The 22565-nt window shown below is 50.9% G+C and overlaps 12 protein-coding genes and 4 non-coding genes across 16 annotated transcripts; 8 read left to right on the plus strand and 8 right to left on the minus strand.

Annotated features, from left to right (window-relative positions):
* Positions 1–193: 193 nt before the first annotated feature.
* On the plus strand, positions 194–2119 carry SSA2 (Hsp70 family chaperone SSA2; the record flags this gene model as incomplete). The annotated part of the gene is made up of 1 exon (NM_211015.1): positions 194–2119. One exon carries the CDS (start codon positions 194–196, stop codon positions 2117–2119), a length of 1926 nt encoding a protein of 641 aa, NP_985661.1.
* Positions 2120–2524: 405 nt separating this feature from the next.
* Positions 2525–2636, minus strand: AGOS_t0139. The gene is made up of 2 exons: positions 2601–2636; positions 2525–2560 (listed from the first exon to the last, which is right to left on the minus strand). It is a non-coding gene; the product is annotated as a tRNA-Pro (tRNA).
* Positions 2637–3105: 469 nt separating this feature from the next.
* AGOS_t0140 lies at positions 3106–3204 on the plus strand. Its single transcript has 2 exons — positions 3106–3141; positions 3169–3204. It is a non-coding gene; the product is annotated as a tRNA-Trp (tRNA).
* Positions 3205–3362: 158 nt separating this feature from the next.
* On the plus strand, positions 3363–3893 carry AGOS_AFR115W (L-methionine (R)-S-oxide reductase; the record flags this gene model as incomplete). The annotated part of the gene is made up of 1 exon (NM_211016.1): positions 3363–3893. One exon carries the CDS (start codon positions 3363–3365, stop codon positions 3891–3893), a length of 531 nt encoding a protein of 176 aa, NP_985662.1.
* A 92-nt stretch (positions 3894–3985) lies between these two features.
* Positions 3986–4059, minus strand: AGOS_t0141. Its single transcript has one exon. It is a non-coding gene; the product is annotated as a tRNA-Val (tRNA).
* Positions 4060–4062: 3 nt separating this feature from the next.
* Positions 4063–4134, minus strand: AGOS_t0142. Its single transcript has one exon. It is a non-coding gene; the product is annotated as a tRNA-His (tRNA).
* A 156-nt stretch (positions 4135–4290) lies between these two features.
* On the plus strand, positions 4291–5841 carry AIM14 (putative metalloreductase; the record flags this gene model as incomplete). The annotated part of the gene is made up of 1 exon (NM_211017.1): positions 4291–5841. The coding sequence occupies one exon, from the start codon at positions 4291–4293 to the stop codon at positions 5839–5841; it is 1551 nt and encodes a 516-aa protein (NP_985663.1).
* A 143-nt stretch (positions 5842–5984) lies between these two features.
* HAP1 (Hap1p) lies at positions 5985–9443 on the minus strand (the record flags this gene model as incomplete). Its single annotated transcript, NM_211018.2, has 1 exon — positions 5985–9443. The coding sequence occupies one exon, from the start codon at positions 9441–9443 to the stop codon at positions 5985–5987; it is 3459 nt and encodes a 1152-aa protein (NP_985664.2).
* Positions 9444–12248: 2805 nt separating this feature from the next.
* NDL1 (Ndl1p) lies at positions 12249–12947 on the plus strand (the record flags this gene model as incomplete). The annotated part of the gene is made up of 1 exon (NM_211019.1): positions 12249–12947. The coding sequence occupies one exon, from the start codon at positions 12249–12251 to the stop codon at positions 12945–12947; it is 699 nt and encodes a 232-aa protein (NP_985665.1).
* Positions 12948–12995: 48 nt separating this feature from the next.
* Positions 12996–14723, minus strand: CQD2 (Cqd2p; the record flags this gene model as incomplete). The annotated part of the gene is made up of 1 exon (NM_211020.2): positions 12996–14723. One exon carries the CDS (start codon positions 14721–14723, stop codon positions 12996–12998), a length of 1728 nt encoding a protein of 575 aa, NP_985666.2.
* A 311-nt stretch (positions 14724–15034) lies between these two features.
* On the minus strand, positions 15035–15583 carry SYM1 (ethanol metabolism protein; the record flags this gene model as incomplete). The annotated part of the gene is made up of 1 exon (NM_211021.1): positions 15035–15583. One exon carries the CDS (start codon positions 15581–15583, stop codon positions 15035–15037), a length of 549 nt encoding a protein of 182 aa, NP_985667.1.
* A 499-nt stretch (positions 15584–16082) lies between these two features.
* Positions 16083–17753, plus strand: AGOS_AFR121W (AFR121Wp; the record flags this gene model as incomplete). The annotated part of the gene is made up of 1 exon (NM_211022.2): positions 16083–17753. One exon carries the CDS (start codon positions 16083–16085, stop codon positions 17751–17753), a length of 1671 nt encoding a protein of 556 aa, NP_985668.2.
* Positions 17754–18240: 487 nt separating this feature from the next.
* Positions 18241–20115, minus strand: TAG1 (Tag1p; the record flags this gene model as incomplete). Its single annotated transcript, NM_211023.1, has 1 exon — positions 18241–20115. One exon carries the CDS (start codon positions 20113–20115, stop codon positions 18241–18243), a length of 1875 nt encoding a protein of 624 aa, NP_985669.1.
* Positions 20116–20463: 348 nt separating this feature from the next.
* DPH5 (diphthine synthase) lies at positions 20464–21360 on the plus strand (the record flags this gene model as incomplete). Its single annotated transcript, NM_211024.1, has 1 exon — positions 20464–21360. One exon carries the CDS (start codon positions 20464–20466, stop codon positions 21358–21360), a length of 897 nt encoding a protein of 298 aa, NP_985670.1.
* A 182-nt stretch (positions 21361–21542) lies between these two features.
* On the plus strand, positions 21543–22013 carry APS1 (Aps1p; the record flags this gene model as incomplete). The annotated part of the gene is made up of 1 exon (NM_211025.1): positions 21543–22013. The coding sequence occupies one exon, from the start codon at positions 21543–21545 to the stop codon at positions 22011–22013; it is 471 nt and encodes a 156-aa protein (NP_985671.1).
* A 70-nt stretch (positions 22014–22083) lies between these two features.
* AGOS_AFR125C (AFR125Cp) lies at positions 22084–22476 on the minus strand (the record flags this gene model as incomplete). The annotated part of the gene is made up of 1 exon (NM_211026.1): positions 22084–22476. The coding sequence occupies one exon, from the start codon at positions 22474–22476 to the stop codon at positions 22084–22086; it is 393 nt and encodes a 130-aa protein (NP_985672.1).
* Between the last annotated feature and the right edge of the window lie 89 nt (positions 22477–22565).

A 22565-nucleotide genomic window follows, 5' to 3' on the forward strand; every position in this document is an offset into this window, starting at 1 on the left:
CATTGGGCTCGAAGACTCTTACTATCTGCCATGTTCGTTTGGGAGAGAAAAAATTGAAATTGTATAAAAGGGTTGGGCGTGTGTAGCTTCAGATTGGAGTAGCTTTGTACCTCTGGCCTTACGTACGGTTATCACCATTGGTATTTCTCCCGGTTATCCGAAAACCAGAGATTTCGTTTTCTAATCAGTGATCATGTCTAAATCAGTCGGTATTGATTTGGGTACTACGTACTCGTGTGTTGCACACTTCTCCAACGACCGTGTTGAGATCTTGGCTAACGACCAAGGTAACAGAACCACTCCCTCTTTCGTCGCCTTCACCGACAGCGAGAGATTGATCGGTGATGCTGCCAAGAACCAGGCTGCTATGAACCCAGCCAACACTGTGTTCGACGCTAAGCGTTTGATCGGTAGAAACTTCGCTGACGCAGAGGTGCAGGGTGACATGAAGCACTTCCCATTCAAGGTCATCGACGTTAGCGGCAAGCCTCAGATTCAGGTTGAGTACAAGGGTGAGACCAAGGTTTTCACCCCAGAGGAGATCTCCTCCATGGTCTTGACCAAGATGAAGGAGACCGCTGAGAGCTACTTGGGCTGCAAGGTCAACGACGCCGTCGTTACTGTTCCAGCCTACTTCAACGACTCCCAGAGACAGGCTACCAAGGACGCCGGTACCATCGCTGGTCTAAACGTCTTGAGAATCATCAACGAGCCTACCGCTGCTGCCATTGCTTACGGTTTGGACAAGAAGGATGAAGGCGAGAAGAACGTCTTGATCTTCGACTTGGGTGGTGGTACCTTCGATGTTTCCCTACTATCCATCGAGGATGGTATCTTCGAGGTCAAGGCCACTGCTGGTGACACCCACTTGGGTGGTGAGGACTTCGACAACAGATTGGTGAACCACTTTGTTCAGGAGTTCAAGAGAAAGAACAAGAAGGACTTGACCACCAACCAGAGAGCTTTGAGAAGATTGAGAACTGCCTGTGAGAGAGCTAAGAGAACTTTGTCCTCCTCTGCACAGACTTCCATCGAAATCGACTCTCTATTCGAGGGTATTGACATGTACACCTCCATCACCAGAGCCAGATTCGAGGAGTTGTGTGCTGACTTGTTCAGATCTACTTTGGACCCAGTTGAGAAGGTTTTGAGAGATGCTAAGTTGGACAAGTCTCAGGTCCACGAGATCGTGTTGGTCGGTGGTTCTACCAGAATTCCAAAGGTCCAAAAGTTGGTCTCTGACTACTTCAACGGTAAGGAGCCAAACAGATCCATCAACCCTGATGAGGCTGTTGCATACGGTGCCGCCGTCCAGGCTGCCATCTTGACTGGTGACACTTCCTCCAAGACCCAGGACTTGTTGTTGTTGGATGTTGCTCCTCTATCTTTGGGTATCGAGACCGCCGGTGGTGTCATGACCAAGTTGATTCCAAGAAACTCTACTATCCCAACCAAGAAGTCCGAGATCTTCTCTACCTACGCCGACAACCAGCCAGGTGTCTTGATCCAGGTCTACGAGGGTGAGAGAGCTAGAACGAAGGACAACAACTTGTTGGGTAAGTTCGACTTGACTGGTATCCCACCAGCTCCAAGAGGTGTGCCACAGATCGAAGTCACCTTCGACATCGACGCCAACGGTATCTTGAACGTCTCTGCTGTTGAAAAGGGTACTGGTAAGTCTGAGAAGATCACCATCACCAACGACAAGGGTAGATTGTCCAAGGAGGACATCGAGAGAATGGTCTCCGAGGCTGAGAAGTTCAAGGAGGAGGATGAAAAGGAGGCTGCTAGAATTGCTGCTAGAAACCAGTTGGAGTCCATGTCCTACTCCATCAAGAACTCTCTATCGGAGGCTGGTGACAAGCTGGAGGCCGCTGACAAGGAGACCTTGACTAAGGCCTGCGATGAGGTCGTCGAGTGGTTGGACCACAACACCACCGCCACCGCTGAGGAGTACAACGATAAGTTGAAGGAGTTGCAAGAGGTCTCCAACCCAATCATGGCTAAGCTATACCAGCAAGGTGGTGCTGCCCCAGGTGGCGCTGCCCCAGGTGGTTTCCCAGGTGCTGGCGCTGCCGCTCCAGGCGCTGACGGTCCTACCGTCGAGGAAGTCGACTAAACTTATTCCTGAAATCAATCAACCTTCAAGATTTTTTCCAACTAAAGTCTAATCGGATGAATCATGATAGAAAGTACTGTATTTCAAGTATTGTTTAATAGTTAGTTGATCTGTACTATAGTACTCTTACATAAAACCAAATGAAGTATTAAGATTTAAGATTATGCAGGTACAACTAACCTTTTCTCGCTTACCTCACTCAAAACCGTGCTATGCTGTTCGCCCATCTACAGAACGTTTTTTGAAAGTGTAACGGAACATACAGAGCCAAACGTCACTATGTCAGAAAAATTGTTCTGCGATAAAGTAAACAATACGCTTGATATATGACCTATACCTCGATACTTACAATCCCACAAGCCTGTTACTTTCTGACTAAATCCAGAAGTGGAAAAAGCAAAAAATGGGGCGAGCTGGGAATTGAACCCAGGGCCTCTCACATGTTTAGTAGTTAAGCCACGGTGAACCGTAACTTCGCTTACCCAAAGCGAGAATCATACCACTAGACCACACGCCCGAATTGTTGATCGGATAGAACCTAAATCCCATAAAGACGCTATCGAGCACCCCTCACCTTACGAGGCAAATGAGGAGCTATCTCTGAGTAAGAGCCCAGAGATTGGCATAGCTTGGGCCCGCCAAACATTCGCTAATAATTCTAAAACTATGCCTACGACTGATGACAAATAAGCAGGAATCTCTGGCATTTAGACCTCGCCAAACCGTACCACAATACAGTCGGCCAACAATAAAAACAAGAGTGCCGAAGGTTTGATACTTTGCTTGCTGGTGAGCTGCAAGGCCACCGCAGCTAGTGGAAACTTCCTTGTTCACTTATTGAAAGTGTTATAGAAGTAGTATCTCGTGGAATTGGGTGGTCTGTAGATAAACCACAGTTTGTGCATAGCTACGGTATAGTTGACTTAATTAGCACGCTCACTTATCTGTAGTACATGTAACGGACAATACCTTATTTTCTCTTAGATGAAGCGGTGGCTCAATGGTAGAGCTTTCGACTCCAGTTAAATCCTGGATTTTCCGGAATTGCAATCGAAGGGTTGCAGGTTCAATTCCTGTCCGTTTCATTTTTTTTCCATTTGAAGGGCTTTTTCAACAGTGGCATCTGTCTGACTTACAAAGGGTGCCTCGGTCAACCTTGGATGTGTCCACAACTTAATCACATTTATAAAACCTATGAATGTGTTTTAGACCTAAATATTTACTCCTTTAGCCTTCCAACGAGATGGGAAGCAGTAATAGACATCATGCAGACTACTCAAACTTCAGTGCGTCCGATAGGTCCGAGGCACTGATATACATGATAGAATCCTACCAGGCCCTAGCAGAACACCAGGATAATATGGTGTGCAACTTGGCGAATGCTTCATCGCTCCTTTGGCATGTATACCGGAACCTGAATGTAAAGGTTAACTGGGCGGGGTTCTACATTACAGAGAAAGACGATCCAAACATGCTACTTTTGGGGCCTTTCCAGGGAAAAGTTGCGTGCCAACGCATCCAATTTGGGAGAGGTGTATGCGGTACCGCTGCGCTAACGCAAGAGGTACAAGTTGTCCCCGATGTTACCGTTTACCCAGGTCATATTGCATGCGACGGTGATACGAAGAGTGAAATGGTAGTGCCTATCTTACAGGACAACAGAACTGTCGCCATTATGGACCTGGACTGTTCGGAACATAATGGATTCACTGATTTGGACAAGAAGTATCTTGAGAAACTTGCTCAAGAAATTAGTCGCACTTGTAAGTTTTAATTCTCTGACAGTTTGTTTACGTACTGGCTCTGAAAAATATTTAGAAATAATATCCGATGCAAGTAGCTTAAATTTCCAGGTAAGAAAAAAATTGATTTCGCCCAGGATCGAACTGGGGACGTTCTGCGTGTTAAGCAGATGCCATAACCGACTAGACCACGAAACCAAATGCCATATCCTAGAATCGAACCAGGGTTTCAACGGCCACAACGTTGTGTACTAACCACTATACTAATATGGCATGTCTTGTAATAGCTGCTCCTTAAAGTTATGTCATGTAATAATAATCATGGCACGTGGTATTGGATACCCTAAACTACATCTGATCAGAACCAATGTAACACGCTTAGATACAGTAATGGCCTGCAGATTGGTTAACGCTAACTGAACTATAGGTATGGATGGCCAGGTTACCGTCAAACGACATGGGGACACCCATTTTGCGAATATCGGCTATGGCTATTACACCTTTGGAGTGTCAGTCGGCTATATCCTACTGCTGCTATTATTGCGGAAGCGGCGGGGAACAGCGGTGCCAAGATCGCGTCACAAGCTTTTCCAGATGATGATAGATGGATCTCCGGCTTTACATCTACCGATTTTGCTGCTTTTTCTCGAGATAGCGTTTTTGGGGCACTATAGCGTGATCGATCACGCATCTGTTTACATTAAGCGTCTGGGACGCCTTTCGTATGTCCTTCTTTTCCTCAATATCTTCTTAACCCTTCGCCCTAACTATATCCTCTCCGATTATACATATGTGCAGCTTTTGCCCATGCATATGTGGCTATCGCGGGCTATATCTACATTTGGAGTGTTTCACGGTCTTGCTTTTGTTATTAAATGGCAATTGGATAATGAGGTCTCACTAGCATCCAAGTTATTCAATCTTTGGAATTTATTGGGTTTCATTGTATGGATTCTGCTTATTATTCTGCTCATCACGTCAACTGGCGTTATCCGTAGGCGTTCCTACAAGTCATTCTACATGGTACACCAAATAAATGCGTTTGCGATTTCTTTTATTGTGCCAGTTCATGCGAGACCTGGTGTTGCACTGCCATATACCATCACTATTGCCGTACTCCTTGGTCTTCATGCACTAGCCAGGGTTTCATTCTGCATGTCATCGGCTGTAGTGCACAAACTGTCCAATTATCAGAAAGGTTCAAAATTGGTGCGTATTAAACTTCCCAGGAACGTGATGCCAGAACACTTCACTCCTGGGTCACATATTCGTGTGTCCCCATATAGGAGAAGCAATCCACTTTATTGGCTTGTCCCAAGTCACCCTTTTACCATTGCTTCTTTGCCAGATGATGACCACGTTGATCTAATTCTTCGAGAACACGGGCATTTTGAGTTTGAGGTCGGACCCCGTTACAGTATTGTCCATAACTATGAGGGTATAACAGCCTTGCAACTTGGTCTAGTTAATCGGGTCACAATTGTAGTGGGAGGAACAGGGATTTCGCTTGGTCTTCCGTTATTCAGATATTTTAAAGAGAATACTGACATCGGATATTTGAAAATGATTTGGACAGTTAAAAGTCACGCAGATCTACATGTTCTTGATGACTTCGAAGGCATTGATATATTTGTAACCCAAAACACCACCACTACACCAATTCCAGGAGCATCTGAGTCTTGGGATGAAATCCCGCTTGAAGAGTTCGAATTAAATTCAATGGACGACTTAGAAGCGGAAGAGGAACATCTTGGAGAATCGGGAGCGTTGCTTCCTACTACTAAGCGCAAGAAGGACCCTGGCGCGATAAATATTGGCCGCCGGCTTGATTGGAATGTGGAGTTAGCTTCTTTTGTGAGAAGTGAAGGCTCTTCTGATCAGTTATTAATTGTTTGCGGACCTGAAAGCCTAGTCAAGGATGGTGTGCAGTTCGCGACTGATCATAATATTGTGTTCTATAAGGAAGTCTATTCATTCTAACCCCATGTGGAGCTATAGTATTATTTATTGATAAAAGGTGCAGCTTTTTGTATCTTTTGAACAATAGTAGTATGTATGCAACAAGTGCAATACATTTTAATGGAACATTACTAGGGTATTATTTGGATTTCTTGATAACTTGTTTATAGGAAAGCAGAGAGGTCACCACTCTGTGGTACCTCAATCATACAATTATCATCGATCGGCAATAAATCTGCACCCAAAAGGCCATTAATGTCACCGGCATGTCCAAATTGATCCATACCTACCGCTTCTGCAATGCCCGATGGATTGATTATGAGACCATTAAAATTGGAATTTTCCATTAGGAATTCTTCAAAATCCGGGGTATACTGCGCACTACCAGATGATATTTCAGCATTTGAAGGTGAACTTAGCGAAAAAGCGCTGTTGCCCATACCCTTGCCGTCATTAGCCCCTCTTGAAGATGGTGTGTGAGAATTGCCATTGATATGCGGCTCTTGGAATTGTATGGAGTCAGTTCCCGTATCGGGGACAGAAGTAGGACACTGGTACTGCGGGCTACAAAGTGACGGTAATGGGGGAGGAAGGGCGGATGACGTGGGCGTGATTACATTTGCAGAAATTCTTCTCCTCTTCGATCCGGAAGTATCTCTGATGTCTGATGTCTTATGAAAACCATTCACGTTGTATGTGATCGGCTGATAAGGCCTTATCGGTGGTAAGGAACCGTTGAGGAAAGTAACATCACTACCATTGGATACTGTTGCTGTCATATTAGAGCTAGCTCTAGGCTCTTTGGGTGGTAACAAGTCCATGGCATCCTGATAAACTGGGCATCGAGTGATCGATTCACCAGTAGCGGAAAAAACAAGAGACGGAACGTTTTTGAAGAATCCGGTCATACTAGCAATTCCCAGATCCTGGATACGAGGTAGAGAGTTTTGGCGCGCTTGCTTTGCATGACTGCCAGATGATGGTTTCTTGAGTAGAGTAAGGAAAAATCCAGTTGACTTGCAAAGCTTGGTGGCATAGGCGTACTTGGAAGATAGTTGCTTGGCCAGTTTATGGAAAAGAGCCATTTTTTCCATTAAGGTATCCGCTAAGTGGTCGCCAGCAGTCAGACTGATATACGGTATAGAAGTGAAATCTTGAAGAGCTCCAGATAGTTCTTTGCCACTGGAAGCACGATCCTCACTACCACTAGAGTCATCCTCATCACTTGATGGTGCCATACTGCCCACTATTGAAAAGTCGCTTATTCCGGTCAGCGGCCCACATTTCGCACGCAGTATCAAGCAAACCATAAATTGAAGTGCCCTGTGCCCCATATCTAAACAGGCGGGTGCTAATAGAACCTGCATATGAGTGAAGATGGAGGTATGTTTGTTATAGTCGCTCTTGAATGAATTAAAAAACAACAATGAATGGTAGTAACCATCGATAGCGTAATTCATAGCTTCTTGCGCGTAAGAGCGAGCCAAAGACCGTGTTCCCGGTTCATCATTACCTTTGGGCTCATAGTGGACAAATAGGATATAGTTTAGGAGATAGAGAAGAAGCCGTAGAGTAATATGTTTCGAAAAGAGTAGAGATCTTGTGGTTAGTTCATGAGGCAAAAATGGCTTCTTGTCCTTTTCGGGCACAGTAGTATGCGACGACAGCAAGTGTTCCATGCTTGGAAGGGAATACGCGACGTCGTTAGTTTGATCGATGAAACCTTCTGTAGTGAAGAGTAAGCCCTGTCCAACAAGACTAGCCACTAGGTCATTCAAGTTGCAGCCACCATTTGCCAAAGACTTGAGTGCTTCTATCAGAGAGTCGAGTTCATGCTTACGCACAGTTTTCGCGGTGGAAACATTGAGTATATGGTTTAGTACTGCAACAACACATAAATCGATCTGGAAGAACAGCGTGAAGTTCTTGACCACTACAAGTTCCTTTATGTCTTGAACATAGTCTATCTTTGAAGCGAAAGGCAATTTAGTGTCCGAGAAATCCTTATGGTTCCGTAGAAGCCGTGGCGACCCCAGTGATAAGGACTGCTGGATATCGAGGGACAAGATAAAGTACCACATTTTCCTCCACGTATGCTTTAGCCTCTCAGTATTTGTAATTGTGTCCTTGGTCGTCTTCAGCAATGTGCTGCTTAGCTGCGGAAAATTATCTGGATCACGGTGGAGCCCACAGCTAAACGCCATTTGCACTATGCTCGACAAAAGCACCTGGTGTGTTTCATTATCCTGGCCAGTAGATGTGAATGTCGCAGATTGTGGCTGGACAGACGCGTCTTCTGGGCAGCACATCAGGAACATTTTGTAGAAAATAGCAAACTGAATCGTCGCCAGGTTCACATTGGTATTGGAGAAACTGCTAATCTCATCAAAACGAACTAGGTGCTTACGCGCAAGAGTCACCGCATCTAAAGGTGTCTGGTGCTCAAAAAGAGTCGACACTTCTTTTACATGAGCGGCAGGTGATACACTCACAGAGGGCACAACAAACTGTTCATATTGTGAGCCCAACTCCACAGCAGATTCGTTAAGCGGCAGCGAGAGCCACGTCAACCTCAATATTATTGTTAATATTCCTAAGGTGCAGTTATCTGTGGGTTTCGTAACCTTAATAACAAGCGTCTCTTGCCGATCTGACAGAATTTGGTCCACCTCATGGCAGAAACTCTGTTCGTCGAGGATAGGTACAACCGGATATATGTACTTGAAAAAATGATCCAAGAACAACATGATGATATGCTTCGGAGGTAGCATTTGGGCTAGGCGATCTGCTGCATCTGCCGAGCCCATATATGTGTGCTCGATCGTGCCGCGTCGCGACGACATAGGCGGCGTCGGAGTTACGCTGTGTTGCAGGACGGGGCACTTGGCAGCTAAATCGTGGAAGGGTGGCAGCTGTTGATGGCCTGCCGCCGTAGCCCCCGTCACAGGGCACTGCTGAGGCGCTTCTGGTTTCGGCGCCCTGCCGCCAGCGGCACTCTGGTTGCTTACAGGACAGCGAGAAGCCGTCACGCGCGCTGACACAGGACAAGCGCCCGCCCCGCCCGCCGGCCTCGCCCCATCCTGGTTCTTGCGCCGCCTCTGAGCATGCCACTCCACCATCTTCTCACGCACTGAAAACAGATGTCCCCAAAGCAGGCGCAGGTACGGGTCCCCTTTCATGATGGCCAGCCAGTGAGTCGCGCCCAGGTGTAGTATGCCGCCGTGGCGCACGTGCAGCATGTCGAACTGCCGCGTCAGGTCCAGTGTGTCGTTGTCGTACCGCCCCCGCACCCCGTCCTCCACCAGCCGCGGCGACGCCTGCGCCAGGTCCGCTGGCGACACCGGCAGGCTGCCGCTTCCGTTGCATGCCTTGCCCAGCGCCTCCTCCAGCAGTCGGATGCGTTCACGCAGGTGCTTCAGCTCCGCATCCTTTGAAAGCTCCTTCTCAGCTTCGCCCGCCCATGTCTGTTCCATGTAATGGCAAAGATGCGCAACCCCAGTCTTAGTGCACTGGTTGCAATGCGGCCGCGTCTTGTCGCACTTAACCTTCCGCTTCCTGCATATGGTACAGCTTAGCGGAACTCTGTTCCTTTTCCGCTTCGAGGACGCCGTTGGACTGGACATCACTCCGCTAATGGTCTCGATTGATAGCGTTCAGCAGCTCCCAACTCTTACTTGCAGCTCTCAGGCTCGCCTATACCCATGTAGAGTATCAAAACTGAATTTTCAACTGCCAGGCAGCCGTTATGATCTTACACCGTTTGACTGCGCAGCGCCCGATGTTCTCACGCCTCGTATATACCGTTGCGCCCCATTGAGGTGCATTGCGTGGCTCGCACTCTGCTTTGCGTCCCAGCCAGAAGTCCCAGGTCCTCGTATAGTGCCTGCGGTACGAACTGCGTGGCGTGGCGGGTCCATCACGTGAGAACAGGTACCAGTCGGCTGAGGTCATCGCAACAATCACTGCTGCGGCTAGCGGCCGCGGTTACGGGAAGGCCAGCAGCGCGGGTAGCAGCTACGAAGGCGCGGCAGCCTGATACCGCGACTGCGCTGTGGTCGACAAGGCAGGCTCTGCGATCTTCGTCCACTCGCGGGTCGTTGTGCTCGGAAAGTGTAGAGAGGAAGGCCGCGCCCGCCCCAACCGGACGCCAGGGAGCGCGGCTGGCCTGTGCCAAGGCCGCGGGCACGGCGCAACACGAGGAGCATGGGAAGCTGCTGAGGCGCAGGATACGGTCACGTGACAAAAGTAGAAACTAGGCTATGTATTTGGTAGTCAGCTAGACAACCAACAGCTCGCGCCGGACCGCCTCATTGCTCGTATGCATCGCCCACTGGTCGCGCGTGCTGCGGCGGAAATCACTGAGCTCGGCCAAGCGCCGGCGAGTGTTGCCGTACTCAGAAAATGGGACGCCCACGCTTAGGCCCGGCATGCCGTCCTCGTCGATGAAGACCAGGAGCATGGCAAGATCGCCATACATGCCGCGTTCGAACGCGCACTCAGCCAGCTCCGAGACCTGTGTCAGTGCGGTTCCGTGGTGCGGCGACTCGAAGGTGCGGTTTGCAAGTTTGGGATTGAGCCACGAGAACGGCACCGTGATATTCACGGGCTGCTGGGTCGGGAATGTGTAGTAGAAGCCGTCGGCGATGGTCCCGAGGGTCGAGTTGTAGTTCGCGCATCGCTCTGCCGTGCCGAAGGCCAGCAGAGATAGCAGCAAAGCGAAAAACATGGCGGGCTGGTACTGCACACTGAGGGTCATTGGCAGCGCACTTGGTGATTTCTATCTAGTGCTTGTCGCCGGGCGTCACACTAAATTAGAAATCCATCGCTCATCGCAGAGCGTCGCACTGAAATAGAAATCCATCCATCCCTCCTGCCAGGGGCACCCGCCCGGCCGAGCTACTATTATCGGCCGTTACGTCATCTACAGGTGTACGTAATGCGCACACACTTTGCTCCCCGCGCCCCCCACGTTCGAAACTCGCTCGAAGCATCACGTGGGAGTTGGCTGTGGGCCGCTCACGAAGGTAGACGGCTACATGCCTCGCGATGTATAGTTGCATCTTGGACTACGTTCCCGTTCGTGGGGGGTGCCAAACTCAGTAGCCAGTGCCGTGGGTGACTGGCTGCGGAACCAGACATGCTCTCCCCTACATGGCCAGCTACCGATAATAGCAGATTGCGGCGGCTGGCATCAAAACCTTGCGATCTCAGGCGTATCGGACTCGTCACGTGACCAAGGTGCATTGGGCGGAAGGAAGGCAGGCGGCCTGGGCGCTACACGATTTTATACAACCAGGCTGGAAGCTGCAGACTCCATCAGCAGAGGTGGCAAATGTTCGGCACTAAGCCGCTAGTGCGGCGGCAGGCTAGCCGATCATGTGACGAAAGGGAATGCCGCCGCGTCGCCGGCCAAGGAATGTGCCAGCTACAGGGCAGCGTTCTACTCAACAGCGAGGGCGGGCCTGCACGTGATAGTATCGGGCATAGAACCTTTGCTGCCCCGTGGCGCTATGCGCAGCCCGCAGCTTCGGATACTCGTCCGTGCAGTGCCCGCGGAAGATACACCGCGCTGTGAGGCGCCTCCGCGTCGCGGTCCCTGTGGGGATTACCGTCCCACCAGATGGCTGTTATGCAACCTTCTTGGAGGATCGGGGACTGTGCTGGCTGGGCGACAAATTCCTAGGTGCTAGCGCGGAAGCACCGCCGAGCTACTGCCCCATGGATATAGACTAGAGGCCGTAAGAACACTCTAGGCGTTTTATGTAATGGCCGCTGGACTCTGCGCGCTGCAGGCATGACGGTTGTGGCAGCAGAGCGGCTAGCCAGTAATTTTGGCAGCGGTCATAGTTAAGGAATAACCGCGCCCGGCGTCACCGCCTCGATACACATATTCCACCGGGCAGCCACCATGAATCCGAGCCGTCCAGATTGTACGCGGTATACCGCTGTTCCGCGTTCACTGTCGCCGGCGCATCGGGGTATCGGCTCATTACATCGCACGTAGTGCGGCCATACTGTGACATGTCGTTAATTTCCGTGCATACGTGGGCTACCCTGGAGCGGGGTCCATGCTGCAGCTGGGGCTGGCTAGCAGCTGGGGCTTCGGCGGCAATGCAGGGCACACGGGCAAGGCCACATTCCGGGCGCAGAAAGGCAGAGTATGTGGTCACGTGATAGCTGCGTCGCCTGGAGGCAGCACTACGACCGGTCAAAAAGGGCGACTCTGTATGGCACTAGAGCTCTTGCCCCTGGCGGGAGTCACGATAGTTGCGACTTTGTGGCGGTTTTTCTTTTAGTTCGTTGCGGCATACGGGTTCACAGCTCGCGCTGTAGCGAAAAGGTCAATCTTCACCTTCGCTACACGTCAAAGGCCAGGCAAGCCACGAAAGGCCACAAATACATAGAGAGCGGGAGCACAGCTAGGAGCCATGGAGGACATCAGCACGTTGGAGCAGGCAATGGCGGTCATCAGAGCGTTACAGGAGCAGCTCGTAGACTTGGACAGCACGGGGAAGGAGTACGAGTTTCAGTTGGAACAGACGATCCAGCTGCTCCGACAAGAGCTCGAGCAGGTACAGCAGCAGGCCTCGGAGAAAATCACACGGCTCGAGATACAGATAGATGACTTGCAGGAGCAGACACGGGTGTGGAAGTCCAAGTACATGGACGAGTGCGAGCAGAATGGGAACTTGCTCCAGGACAAGCTCATCCTCGAGTGCGAGCTAGAGAATGTGAAGGAGGAGGTGGCGCGTATGCGGATGGATGGCCCGCTGGCGCTGGATATGAGCAGCGGGTCGGAAAAGACTGCGTCACCGACGACGCCGGGGTCGACTGTGAGCGGTGTGCTCGGTCCTGCGCTGGCCTCTCCATTGTCCCTCCATCGGTCGATGTCTGCGACGAATTTGCACTCTGGCGTTCCTATGAAGGGCACGCCGGTGCCGGAAGTCGGCCTGGGGCTTCTGCCGCAGCAGCATAGCCCGCCATCCCCGCAACCGATCCGCGTAATGTTCAAGGGGACGTCGTTAATGCTCCAATCGATGGCGGCGGAGGAACCGAAATCGATAGTACCGAGCTTAAACCAGGCCACGGTCGTGACTACCACGAATACACAGGTGCCGCGCAGGTAGCATGGCGGACAAGCCTACTTACAGCACGCTGTGAAAGGGTGCTTCTATCTACACGAAGTACTTCTTGCACCATAATGCGACATCAAATATGATTAGCTGGCTCTTGCGTCTCTCGTACTCGAGCCATGCCTTGATCTCGCAAAAAATCCATCTGAATGTCCAGCGGCGGTACATGTGGTCTATGCGCTCGCACGTTTCCTGGTAAATAGTCCGCGCACAGTATTGTGTCAAGATCAGGAACGTGCGTTCGGGGCCCAGCGGATTCTCCAGACACTCGTCCAGATGGCGGGTGAGATCATTGGTCTTGAGGATCAGGAGCACTATCCGCGGGATCGTGGACAGCAGCGCCATTATGTCAACCAACAACCCTCCGCTCAATAGGGCATTTTTCATCCTGTCGATTTCATCCTGGGATCGAACAGTAGAAATATCATAATTCAACGCAGTATCGATAGACCTTCCCGTAATTGCGGCAGCAAATATTGGGAACTGCTCTTCCTTAACGTTAGCGAACTTTTTAGCATATAGCTTCATCTTTTCGGTGTCCTTGTCCAACAGAGCCAACCAGAATTTGGCGTAGTCGCGCCGCATCTCTGTCGTTGGCATGCGGTAAAGACCGTGATCATATAACACTATCTCGAAATTGTGTCCCGCTTTTGGTTTTGGTAAGACCCGGATCGCAAGGTTCCCCCCGTGGGGATCGCAGTGGACACCTACGTTTGGGGTGAAGATCATATTGTTGAATATATGTGAGAGACAAGAGGACACCTCGGATCTTGAGATACCGTTGGTGTCCAGGTACCGGAGATTGTCCAATCTCTCTCCTTCCACGAACTCAAGTACCAGGATACGCTTAGCGGCAGACACCACTCTCGGAATTCTGAGCGCAGTTTCCTTACGGTATTTGTAAAAGTAATTGGCTGTATTTATCGCATTCTCTGCCTCCTTCGTGAAGTCTAACTCCACATAGATAGACGACTGCAGCTCATCGCTGAGCCATGTCATCGGATACTCGGGAAACACAACGTCAAGGACATTGAAGACGTTCTGGGTCAGCATTACGTCTAACGGGACAAATTCCTTCAGGTGTGGGTGCTGGCACTTGACCGCCACTTTTTCATGAGACCCCTTCAACGTCGCAATATGCACCTGTGCCAGCGACGCCACGCCTATTGGGTGCGGGTCAAATGTCTCAAATAGCTCGTCCAGCCCCTGCCTTAGATCGTGCCTGAACATCCCGTCAATCTCCTCCAGCGTCGACTGGGGACATTTGTCCTGCAGCGGTATCATGGTGGACGTCCACTCCTGGGGCAGCAGGTACGTCATAGCACCAATGTGCTGCCCGAGCTTGATGAAGATCCCACCATTCTTCTCCAGAGCGTGCAGCGTGATTTCCGCACAAGTCTTGTGACACCGCGAGAGCGCCTCAAGCCTCGCTTCCTCGCTCTCGTACGATTGCGAGAGCGTCCGCTTGTACTGGTAGCAGCATCTCACCGTCGCAACCGTCACCACGCTCACACGCTTGCTGGTCGTGCCCACGTGCCGCACCAGATCATGGAAATTGTCATTGGTGTAGTACAGCAGCCCTCCCGTGGCAAGTCCTGCGGCAGCCGCTCGCTTCCATGTGAACATAGCCCTTATCTTATCATTCTCGCCTGACTTTGGTGCACTCCCATTCAGAGCCACACCCGACGATTGCCGCAACTGCGCCAACGGGTGTCCTCTGCCTGTCCGTATCGTCCCGGCAAATCTGCATGAGCTGAGCCTCAAGCGCATAACGTGCTTTTAGGCGTCAAAATCTGAATCTTTAATATGTCCCAATATATTCAGAGGGCCCCTGCTATTCACACGGAGTACAGCAGCTAGCCCTTAGCAACTTGGTGAAGTTTTAACTCGAAAAACGGCATCCAATGGTAAGAGTGACCCAGACTCTAACATGGTGCATGGGTGTGCTCTAATGGACGATGAGCTTGATTGCTGGACGAGCAAGAACGGTAAAATTCTAGATACTGTGATCCTGTCTTTAAATAGATGTTCTATGTAGCTGGGCGCGGGTCCGGAATCGTAGGCGGGCGACCGTGGCTAAATTAGGAGCTAGCTGTCGAATTGCTATATGACAGATAGGTGTTCCAGAATATGGACAGCACATTGACTGTCAGCAGGCGGTGCTGCACCGGGACTAAAGAGAAGTTGCAGAGCTGGAATGCAGGCCACACGATCCAGTTGGCCAGCAGTGTCGACCACCATTTTTCTGACAGCCGTATGCGCACGTCCTCCAGACTCCCGCCCTCCATCAGGGCCATGGCGGTATAGTAGAGCGGGACGCCGATTGGGGCAAAGATTAGTTGGTCGCACGCGACGCGGGCCAGGACGTTGGCCCAATGCGCCTGCGGGAGCCTGCCGAGCCGCACCGTGCTCAAGAACCGGTACCACTTGTCCCCCACCAGGGAGAACAGCACCGCGCCGTATAGAAACGGACGCAGCGTGCGCATTGGGTCGTAGGAGGCCCCCGGCTCGGGAAACTGCGTCTGCGCGACGATGTCGCCGAGCCCGAAGAGGAACCCGGTCGTCAGCGCGTTGGTCCTCTTCGGATGGCTCTGGAGCGACGCCTTGTAGAACTTGAAGAAGCTGCTCATTCCGTCTGATCTAGCCGGGCTTGGGCTAAACTAGAACACTTGTGACTGTGAGCTGTAGAAGTTATGCCTGTGTTGTTCAAGGGATGAGCTTATGAGTTCTCCTGAGCTCTTCATCGTTCGGTATGACTGTACGTCATATGACAAAATGTACAGGTAAGCAGGTTTAACGGCTCGACACGACGGGCTGTCCTGGTCCCCATGCGGCAGGATGTTGTGGATTACGGAAAAAGCGCGTGAACGGCTGACGGCAGGCTTATTTGGCCTGTGTCACTTTCTCAGAGTTCCGGCAGGTTCGCACTGTAGTCGTCGGCAGCGGCACTGACGTCTGCGACTGGAAGCACGTCGGACTACCAAAGGGCGTACGAAACGTCACAAAAATAGAATGCAAAGTATACAAGATAGCGAATAGGCAGTTGTGGAGATGGGAACTGTACTTCGCTCTGGTATGAACTTTGTTGGTTGACAGATACTATTGAGAAGAGCGCTTTGAAATATTGGCATGTTTGTCGATTATTCGTCGAAAGGAGCCAACAAGATCACCAACAGGATCTTTGCGGAGAAGCTCCTAGATCTCTTTTTTTTAGACACACTAGACGATGCCCAAGTGTTGGAATTTGTTAAGGGCCGGATTCTTGGGAACCAATTCATGCAGCGGCTAACATTGAACGACGTTCACGGGAACCGATACTGGTTGTATTACATTTTGGGGCTTAAACTCTCCAATGAACAGATGGAGGAGGCTTTGGACGAGCTAGTGGCCTCGCGGCTCTTGTATCAGGTGGAACTCACATTCCCCGACTGCTCGTTTGAAGACGCGTACGAGTTGAAGGAGTCAGACCCTATGCGCAAGGTAGTGGTTGACTTATACATCTCTAGCATATTTTTGAAGTGCAAGATAAACTCATATGTGAAGGAGTTCACGAAGCTAGTGACCTCAGATAAGAAGATGATGATGCTGTTGAGCAGAGAAGAACGACTACTTGCTTTTTCGCAGTACTTTCCAGAGGAACGGCATGAGTTCGACAGCCTTGTAGTGATTCTTCCCGTGAAATTTCCACGCACGTACCTCTCTCTTCTTGAAAAAGATGGCACCATGCGGACGAATATACGGCTAGAGTTCAAAAAGTGGGAGCTTGCCGATCGCCGCCTTTTGTACAGTAAGAATGTGCATATACGGGACATTGTGGCACGGGATCAGGACGTTCAACTTCGTTGGATCCCAAACGATGAGATTCTAACACCTAGGGTACGGCAGAGCGGCGATGTGGAACATAGCGAGACATCCATCATGCTCCGAGATATACACAAGCGCCACATAGAGCGCCAGAAAGTGATGAAGTCAGTCAACGAAAAGATGGCCTCGGCAGGAGAATATACTTCAAGCGAGCCCAAGCCAGAATTTCTCAAGATCTTTGATGAGATAAATGAAGAGCTTGAGCAAGCAATGGAAAACGACGAGAAGGTAATAAATAAGACACAGGAAATTAGACACAGGGTCAAAAATGGAAGTATTGTACTCCCATCAGAAATTGAATATCTCAGAGATCCTTCCACGCATGATATACTAAAACCCATTAATACCAACCAGGTTCAACACTCATTAGAGAAATTGAATTTCGATTCTGACTGTGTTTTTGAATGCGAGAACTCAAGGGAATTTACAATCGACCGAGAGACAAGCTATAAGACACCTGTAAAAGACCATGTACAACACTATCCTGACGCCGTAATGACATACAGAAATGTGGCCTACGTGCCTGCCTCAAATAATTTGGAGGCGCCCGACATCATGTTGCGCTTAAGTTGTAGACGTTCGAACAGCACTGTGAGAAAAAAGCTGGCGGGTATAGTTCGCTCACCATTTGCAAAAAAGGATTCAGCTATGTACTTAGATGATGGGTCTATGGTGCCTGAAAGCTTCTCCAAGCTATCCTTTAGATTTTTCCTTAAAGCCAAGTTCAGGAAGATTAAACAGGACTGGCGATATTATAAAAATGTGGCAAAGCAGTGCATGGATGATTTCAGATCACCATCTGCAGGAATCATAATTCCCCCTAAATCTGCTGCTTTACTCCAGGAGCCAGTTCAGCTTTTGTCCCAAGCACACAACAACTCGAAGTTTGTTGACCAGAAAAATCGTTCTGTTGCTGGAACATCTGCTCTGAATTGAGCTCCGAAACAGATAGCTCCGAAACTTTAGGGTTCAGCCATCCAAAATGTCCTTCTCTTAAAAATGCAGGGCGTTTTCAAGAAGGACAAATTCCATACCGACCTGGTTATCTTCATACTGCTTGAGTTATGTTTAAGCTGCACAGTATATATGCAATCCGTAAAGTCCATGGCTCAGTTTAACTATTACCGACCCTTACGTTCTCCTCCACGGAAACTGTATAGGTGGTACATAAAAATACACGGTGAAACGTACATATCTAGCCAATCGTGTTAGTCAACTCTTCGTGCCTTTGTGATTCAATAGCCACTAAAGATTGCAACGCTAGCAGTTCGATTTGCTAACACAATAGCAATGACCACCAATGGCATGAATCAGTTTCGTATAGCGCAAACCCCCTTAAAGTTCAGAACTCCGGGCCCGCAAGTGCAAGTTCCCCAGGGTCAGCCAATGCTAGAAAGCCCTCCATAGCAAACTAGCCTACAATCTAGACAGTATCCAGCTGATTTATGAGGAGCACATCATCATCCTTCTTCACAACCGTCTTACCGTGGGCTGGCATATCGAATAGCACTAATTCGCCCAATACTGTTTTAGTCAGAATATCGACCTTGCCATCAATGTATATCTCTGTCTGTCCATTGAATATGATCTCATTGAGACAAACAGAAAGCTGAACAGGATCTATTATATCTACCTCATCCTGATCTAGCTCTAGACTAACTTCCAATCTGCCACCATCGATCGCCGTATCACAGGGCAGCCAAGTCCGCAATGGGGTAGACGCAAAACGGACATTATGATGGTAGAGATCTATTACGCCCTTGACAGCGGTAATGCTGACTGATGAATCCTCAGTAACATTATAGAATGGCGGGTTGAAAAGAATTCGCACTTTCCCTGCGACGTGAAGAACCTTTTCGCCATGCCGGTTCCTCCGCAAGCGTAGTTTTAGACGTTGTATACTCAGGTCTTCGATCATATCGGACTGCGAGACGGTGAAGTTGAAGGCTAGCGGCAATTTTGTAGCTGCGACCAACTCAGTAACAACCTCCACTGGAATAGTTTCCAAATCGTCACTTTCAAGCGCACGCCTACCCTTCACTGTCAATTCAACCAGCTGCGCAGGGTCAAACATCTTTCTAAAAATGAGGCTCATGGGGGTTACTACGTTGCCATTATCGTATTCACAAACCTCGTAGAGCAATGGATCAGGAAGCCGTCCCGCAACCACAGCGGTCATACTTATATCAATGCTGGACTGCTGCTCCCACTTGAGCGCCTTTACAGGATCTACCACTATAGTCGCATTGGGTAACCCAATGGTGCCGTTGCCGTCACAGCCCGGTAGCGCAACCATCCACTCGGTGGCAGGAAACACTATGTCCTCGGGCAAAATAAACTGGTCCATCCCCTGGCCCACAATGGGGATGCGCACACTGGCTTGCAACCTGAGCGCACTGTCCTTGGGCACATCCGTCACCGCCAATTCCAAAATGGTCGAGTTTCTGGTTATGGTTTCAAAAATAGCACCGCCATGCCTAAGCATTCGCCTCAGTTTTTGCCAGTCAACGTATTCATCAACCGAGGTGCCAGCAACATGGAAATCCCGCACTGGCAAGTAGAGATCTTCAAAGAACAGCTTGCGAGTGGACACCGAAAGATTCGACAACAACTGTGGCTGCCATTTGCGGTTTCTCTGGAGCTCGCCCACGAGCCACACCATGTTGGTGAGGTTCGGGCGTACGTAGACCTGCGTCAGAATGTCGGTCACCTCGCCGTCAAGTAGGCTCACGCACACGGGCTGTCTATCCGCCACCGTCACAAGCGGCACCACCTCCCCGGCAGCGTTGTGCGTGTACACCGCTCCTTCGTTGAGGCTCACGCAGATATCCCCGAGTATGTCGTTCCCCATGAGGCGCAAAAGAGAGCGTTGGTTCGCAGTCACCGGCACCGTCGTCTCCTTCTCGTAGTCCACCGCCATCGACACATTTACACCGAACGCCATCCACTTCCCGCTGTTGCCCTGCGCCGCGCCCGCCATCCCAGGAGGCGCCTCAGCCCAGCCCTGGAAGCTGACCCGGCGCACCTCCAACTCCGTGATGTCCGCCACATATTTCTGGAGCACATCGGGCGCCGGCATCGTGGTGTAAACGTAGCTCAACGGCAGAAGCACAACAAACAACAGAAAAAGCGCAAATCTCTGCGGTATGCTGAGCTGGCTGGCCGGCAGTTCGGGCAGCGTTTCCTGCGATGTCCTCCCTGTCCCGTACCCCGCAGTGCCGCCCGCGGCCTGCTCCGCCAACATGGGCGCCCGCTCGTCCGCTTCCTCAATCGCCCGCGCGTGCTCCCTTTCACTCATCTTATGCGCTGTGGACTTGGTGGCAACGGTTCAACTGTTGACTCAGTTACCGCCCCAATAGCCGGACCACTTCAATGGCTGTCAGATAACCACGTGCGGATGCATGGGTGTCCTGCCTTTGTGACAGCACCCCTCCGATCCGTGTAGATCAAACGAGGACTCAAGCCACGGCAAGACAGCGGAAGAGCGTACTACGGAGGCTCTTTTACGTGCCCTAGGCGACGGCTTTGGGCCTCACCATTTGTCGCTGGTTTGGGCGGTTTTGCACTGCGGAATTCGAAAAATTTTCTTGCTGGAGCCATGAGATGAGCTACAGGCGGTGAAGAGTAGTCAAGCACAAAGTGAGCAATGTTGTTTCTGGTCGGGCTGGGACTGTCGTCGCACGAGGATATCACGGTGCGAGGGCTGAATGCCGTGAAACGGTGTGCGCGGGTGTACCTGGAGCACTACACGTCGATCCTAATGACGGCTTCGAAGGAAGAGCTGGAGGGCTTCTACGGGAAGCCGGTGGTGCTGGCAGACCGGGAGATGGTGGAGTCGGGGTGCGAGGAGATCTTGCGGGACGCAGACAAGGAGGACGTGGCGTTCCTGGTGGTGGGCGACCCGTTCGGGGCGACGACGCACACGGACCTGGTGCTGCGGGCCAAGAAACAGGGCATCGTGGTGGAGGTGGTGCACAATGCTTCCGTGATGAACGCAGTGGGCTCGTGCGGCTTGCAGCTGTACAACTTCGGGCAGACGATCTCGATGGTGTTCTTCACGGACAGCTGGCGGCCGGACTCGTGGTACGACAAGGTACTGGAGAACCGGCGCATCGGGCTGCACACGCTGGTGCTGCTGGACATTAAGGTCAAGGAGCAGAGCCCCGAAAACCTGGCGCGCGGCCGCCTGATCTTTGAGCCGCCACGTTACATGTCGATCTCGCAGTGCTGCGAACAGTTGCTGGAGGTCGAGGAGAAGCGCGGCCAGCAGGCGTACACGCCGGACACGCCCTGCGTCGCCATCTCGCGCCTGGGTGCGCCGACGCAACACATGAAGTCCGGCTCGATCCACGAGCTGGCTGAGTACGACGCCGGCGAGCCACTGCATTCGCTTGTCATACTGGGCAGACAGTGCCACGAGCTGGAGTTGGAGTACCTGCTTGAGTTCAGTGAGGACCAGGAACGCTTCAAGGACCAGGTCCACCGCGACCAAGAGTTCTTCAAGCCGGCCCCATGGGTCCCTCCGCCGGAGGACGAGGACTAAGGCCCCGTCTGCTGTGAGTACGTAGAGCGCTGCGAGTCCTTAAAGGCATTCGTGGCCAATGATGTAGGATAACCGGCCACATTCGCTAGAGCGGAAGCCACTTTCGTAGCTACATGAACAGGGCAATTCGACCAGCCTAGGGGCAGCGGAAAGAACTGCGAATCCGTTATAGAGTGGGCCGAATGTCGAAGCTAAAGTACCTGCTGCTTTTCTCGAGGCAGGGGAAGATTCGGCTGATCAGATGGTACCGCCCCTACGAGCAGAAGGAGAAGGCGCTGATTATCCGGGAGCTGACTGCCACGGTGCTCGCGCGCAAGCCGAAGATGTGTAACATCATCGAATACCAGGACCACAAGGTGGTGTATAAGCGATATGCCAGTTTGTTCTTCGTCTGTGGGATCAGTCCGGAAGAGGACAACGAGTTGCTGACCCTGGAAATTATACATCGATTTGTCGAGACTATGGACCGCTACTTCGGTAATGTGTGCGAGCTGGACATCATCTTCAACTTCACACGAGCATACAACATTCTGGACGAGCTGATAATGTGCGACGGCTCTTTCGTGGAGTCCAGCAAGACAGACGTCCTCAAGAATATGGCAACGATGGATTCTATAGAGTCCAATGACAACCTCGAGCGCGCCCTAGTTTGAGAATGCCGCGGGTGTGGTGCGCAGCATAGATGCTACATATCGTGTATACTATCCAATATCTCGCGCTAGGTCATTTGTATAGCAGCGCCGCGAAGTCGGGATCGCCCATAGCTCCTCCTGAGCCCTTCTGATTGTCCCGAGAAATGCCCAGCTGCACGGCCCTGATTTCATTGTACAAAATCCCGAACACATACGGAGCATCGTCGTGCACGTCCATGTCACCCGCAAGCGCCCGGTACATGACGTTGCTCTTGCTACAGGGGTTCTTCTGTTTGTAGAGCTCTATATAGTTCCTGATGAACTGCTTTTTAGCCTCCTTGCTGAGCTCTGACCAGGCCATGAACGTCTGCGCCAGCGGCGATGCCCTAAATGTGCGGCTCTGTGCCAACAGTAACGAACTGCCCTTCGATTTTATGGCTATATTGGTGAACGGTCTCAGCTTTCCAACTATACGGGGTATCATCCTGAAGCGATCTCGGTCAAGGTGTTCTGGTAGTGTAACTTAATTGTCTGGCTAACGCTCAGGTATTTATGTGACAGTCTTCGAGTTGG

This window comes from Eremothecium gossypii, chromosome VI (assembly GCF_000091025.4).
Source record: "Eremothecium gossypii ATCC 10895 chromosome VI, complete sequence".
NCBI classification, from domain to species: domain Eukaryota; kingdom Fungi; phylum Ascomycota; class Saccharomycetes; order Saccharomycetales; family Saccharomycetaceae; genus Eremothecium; species Eremothecium gossypii.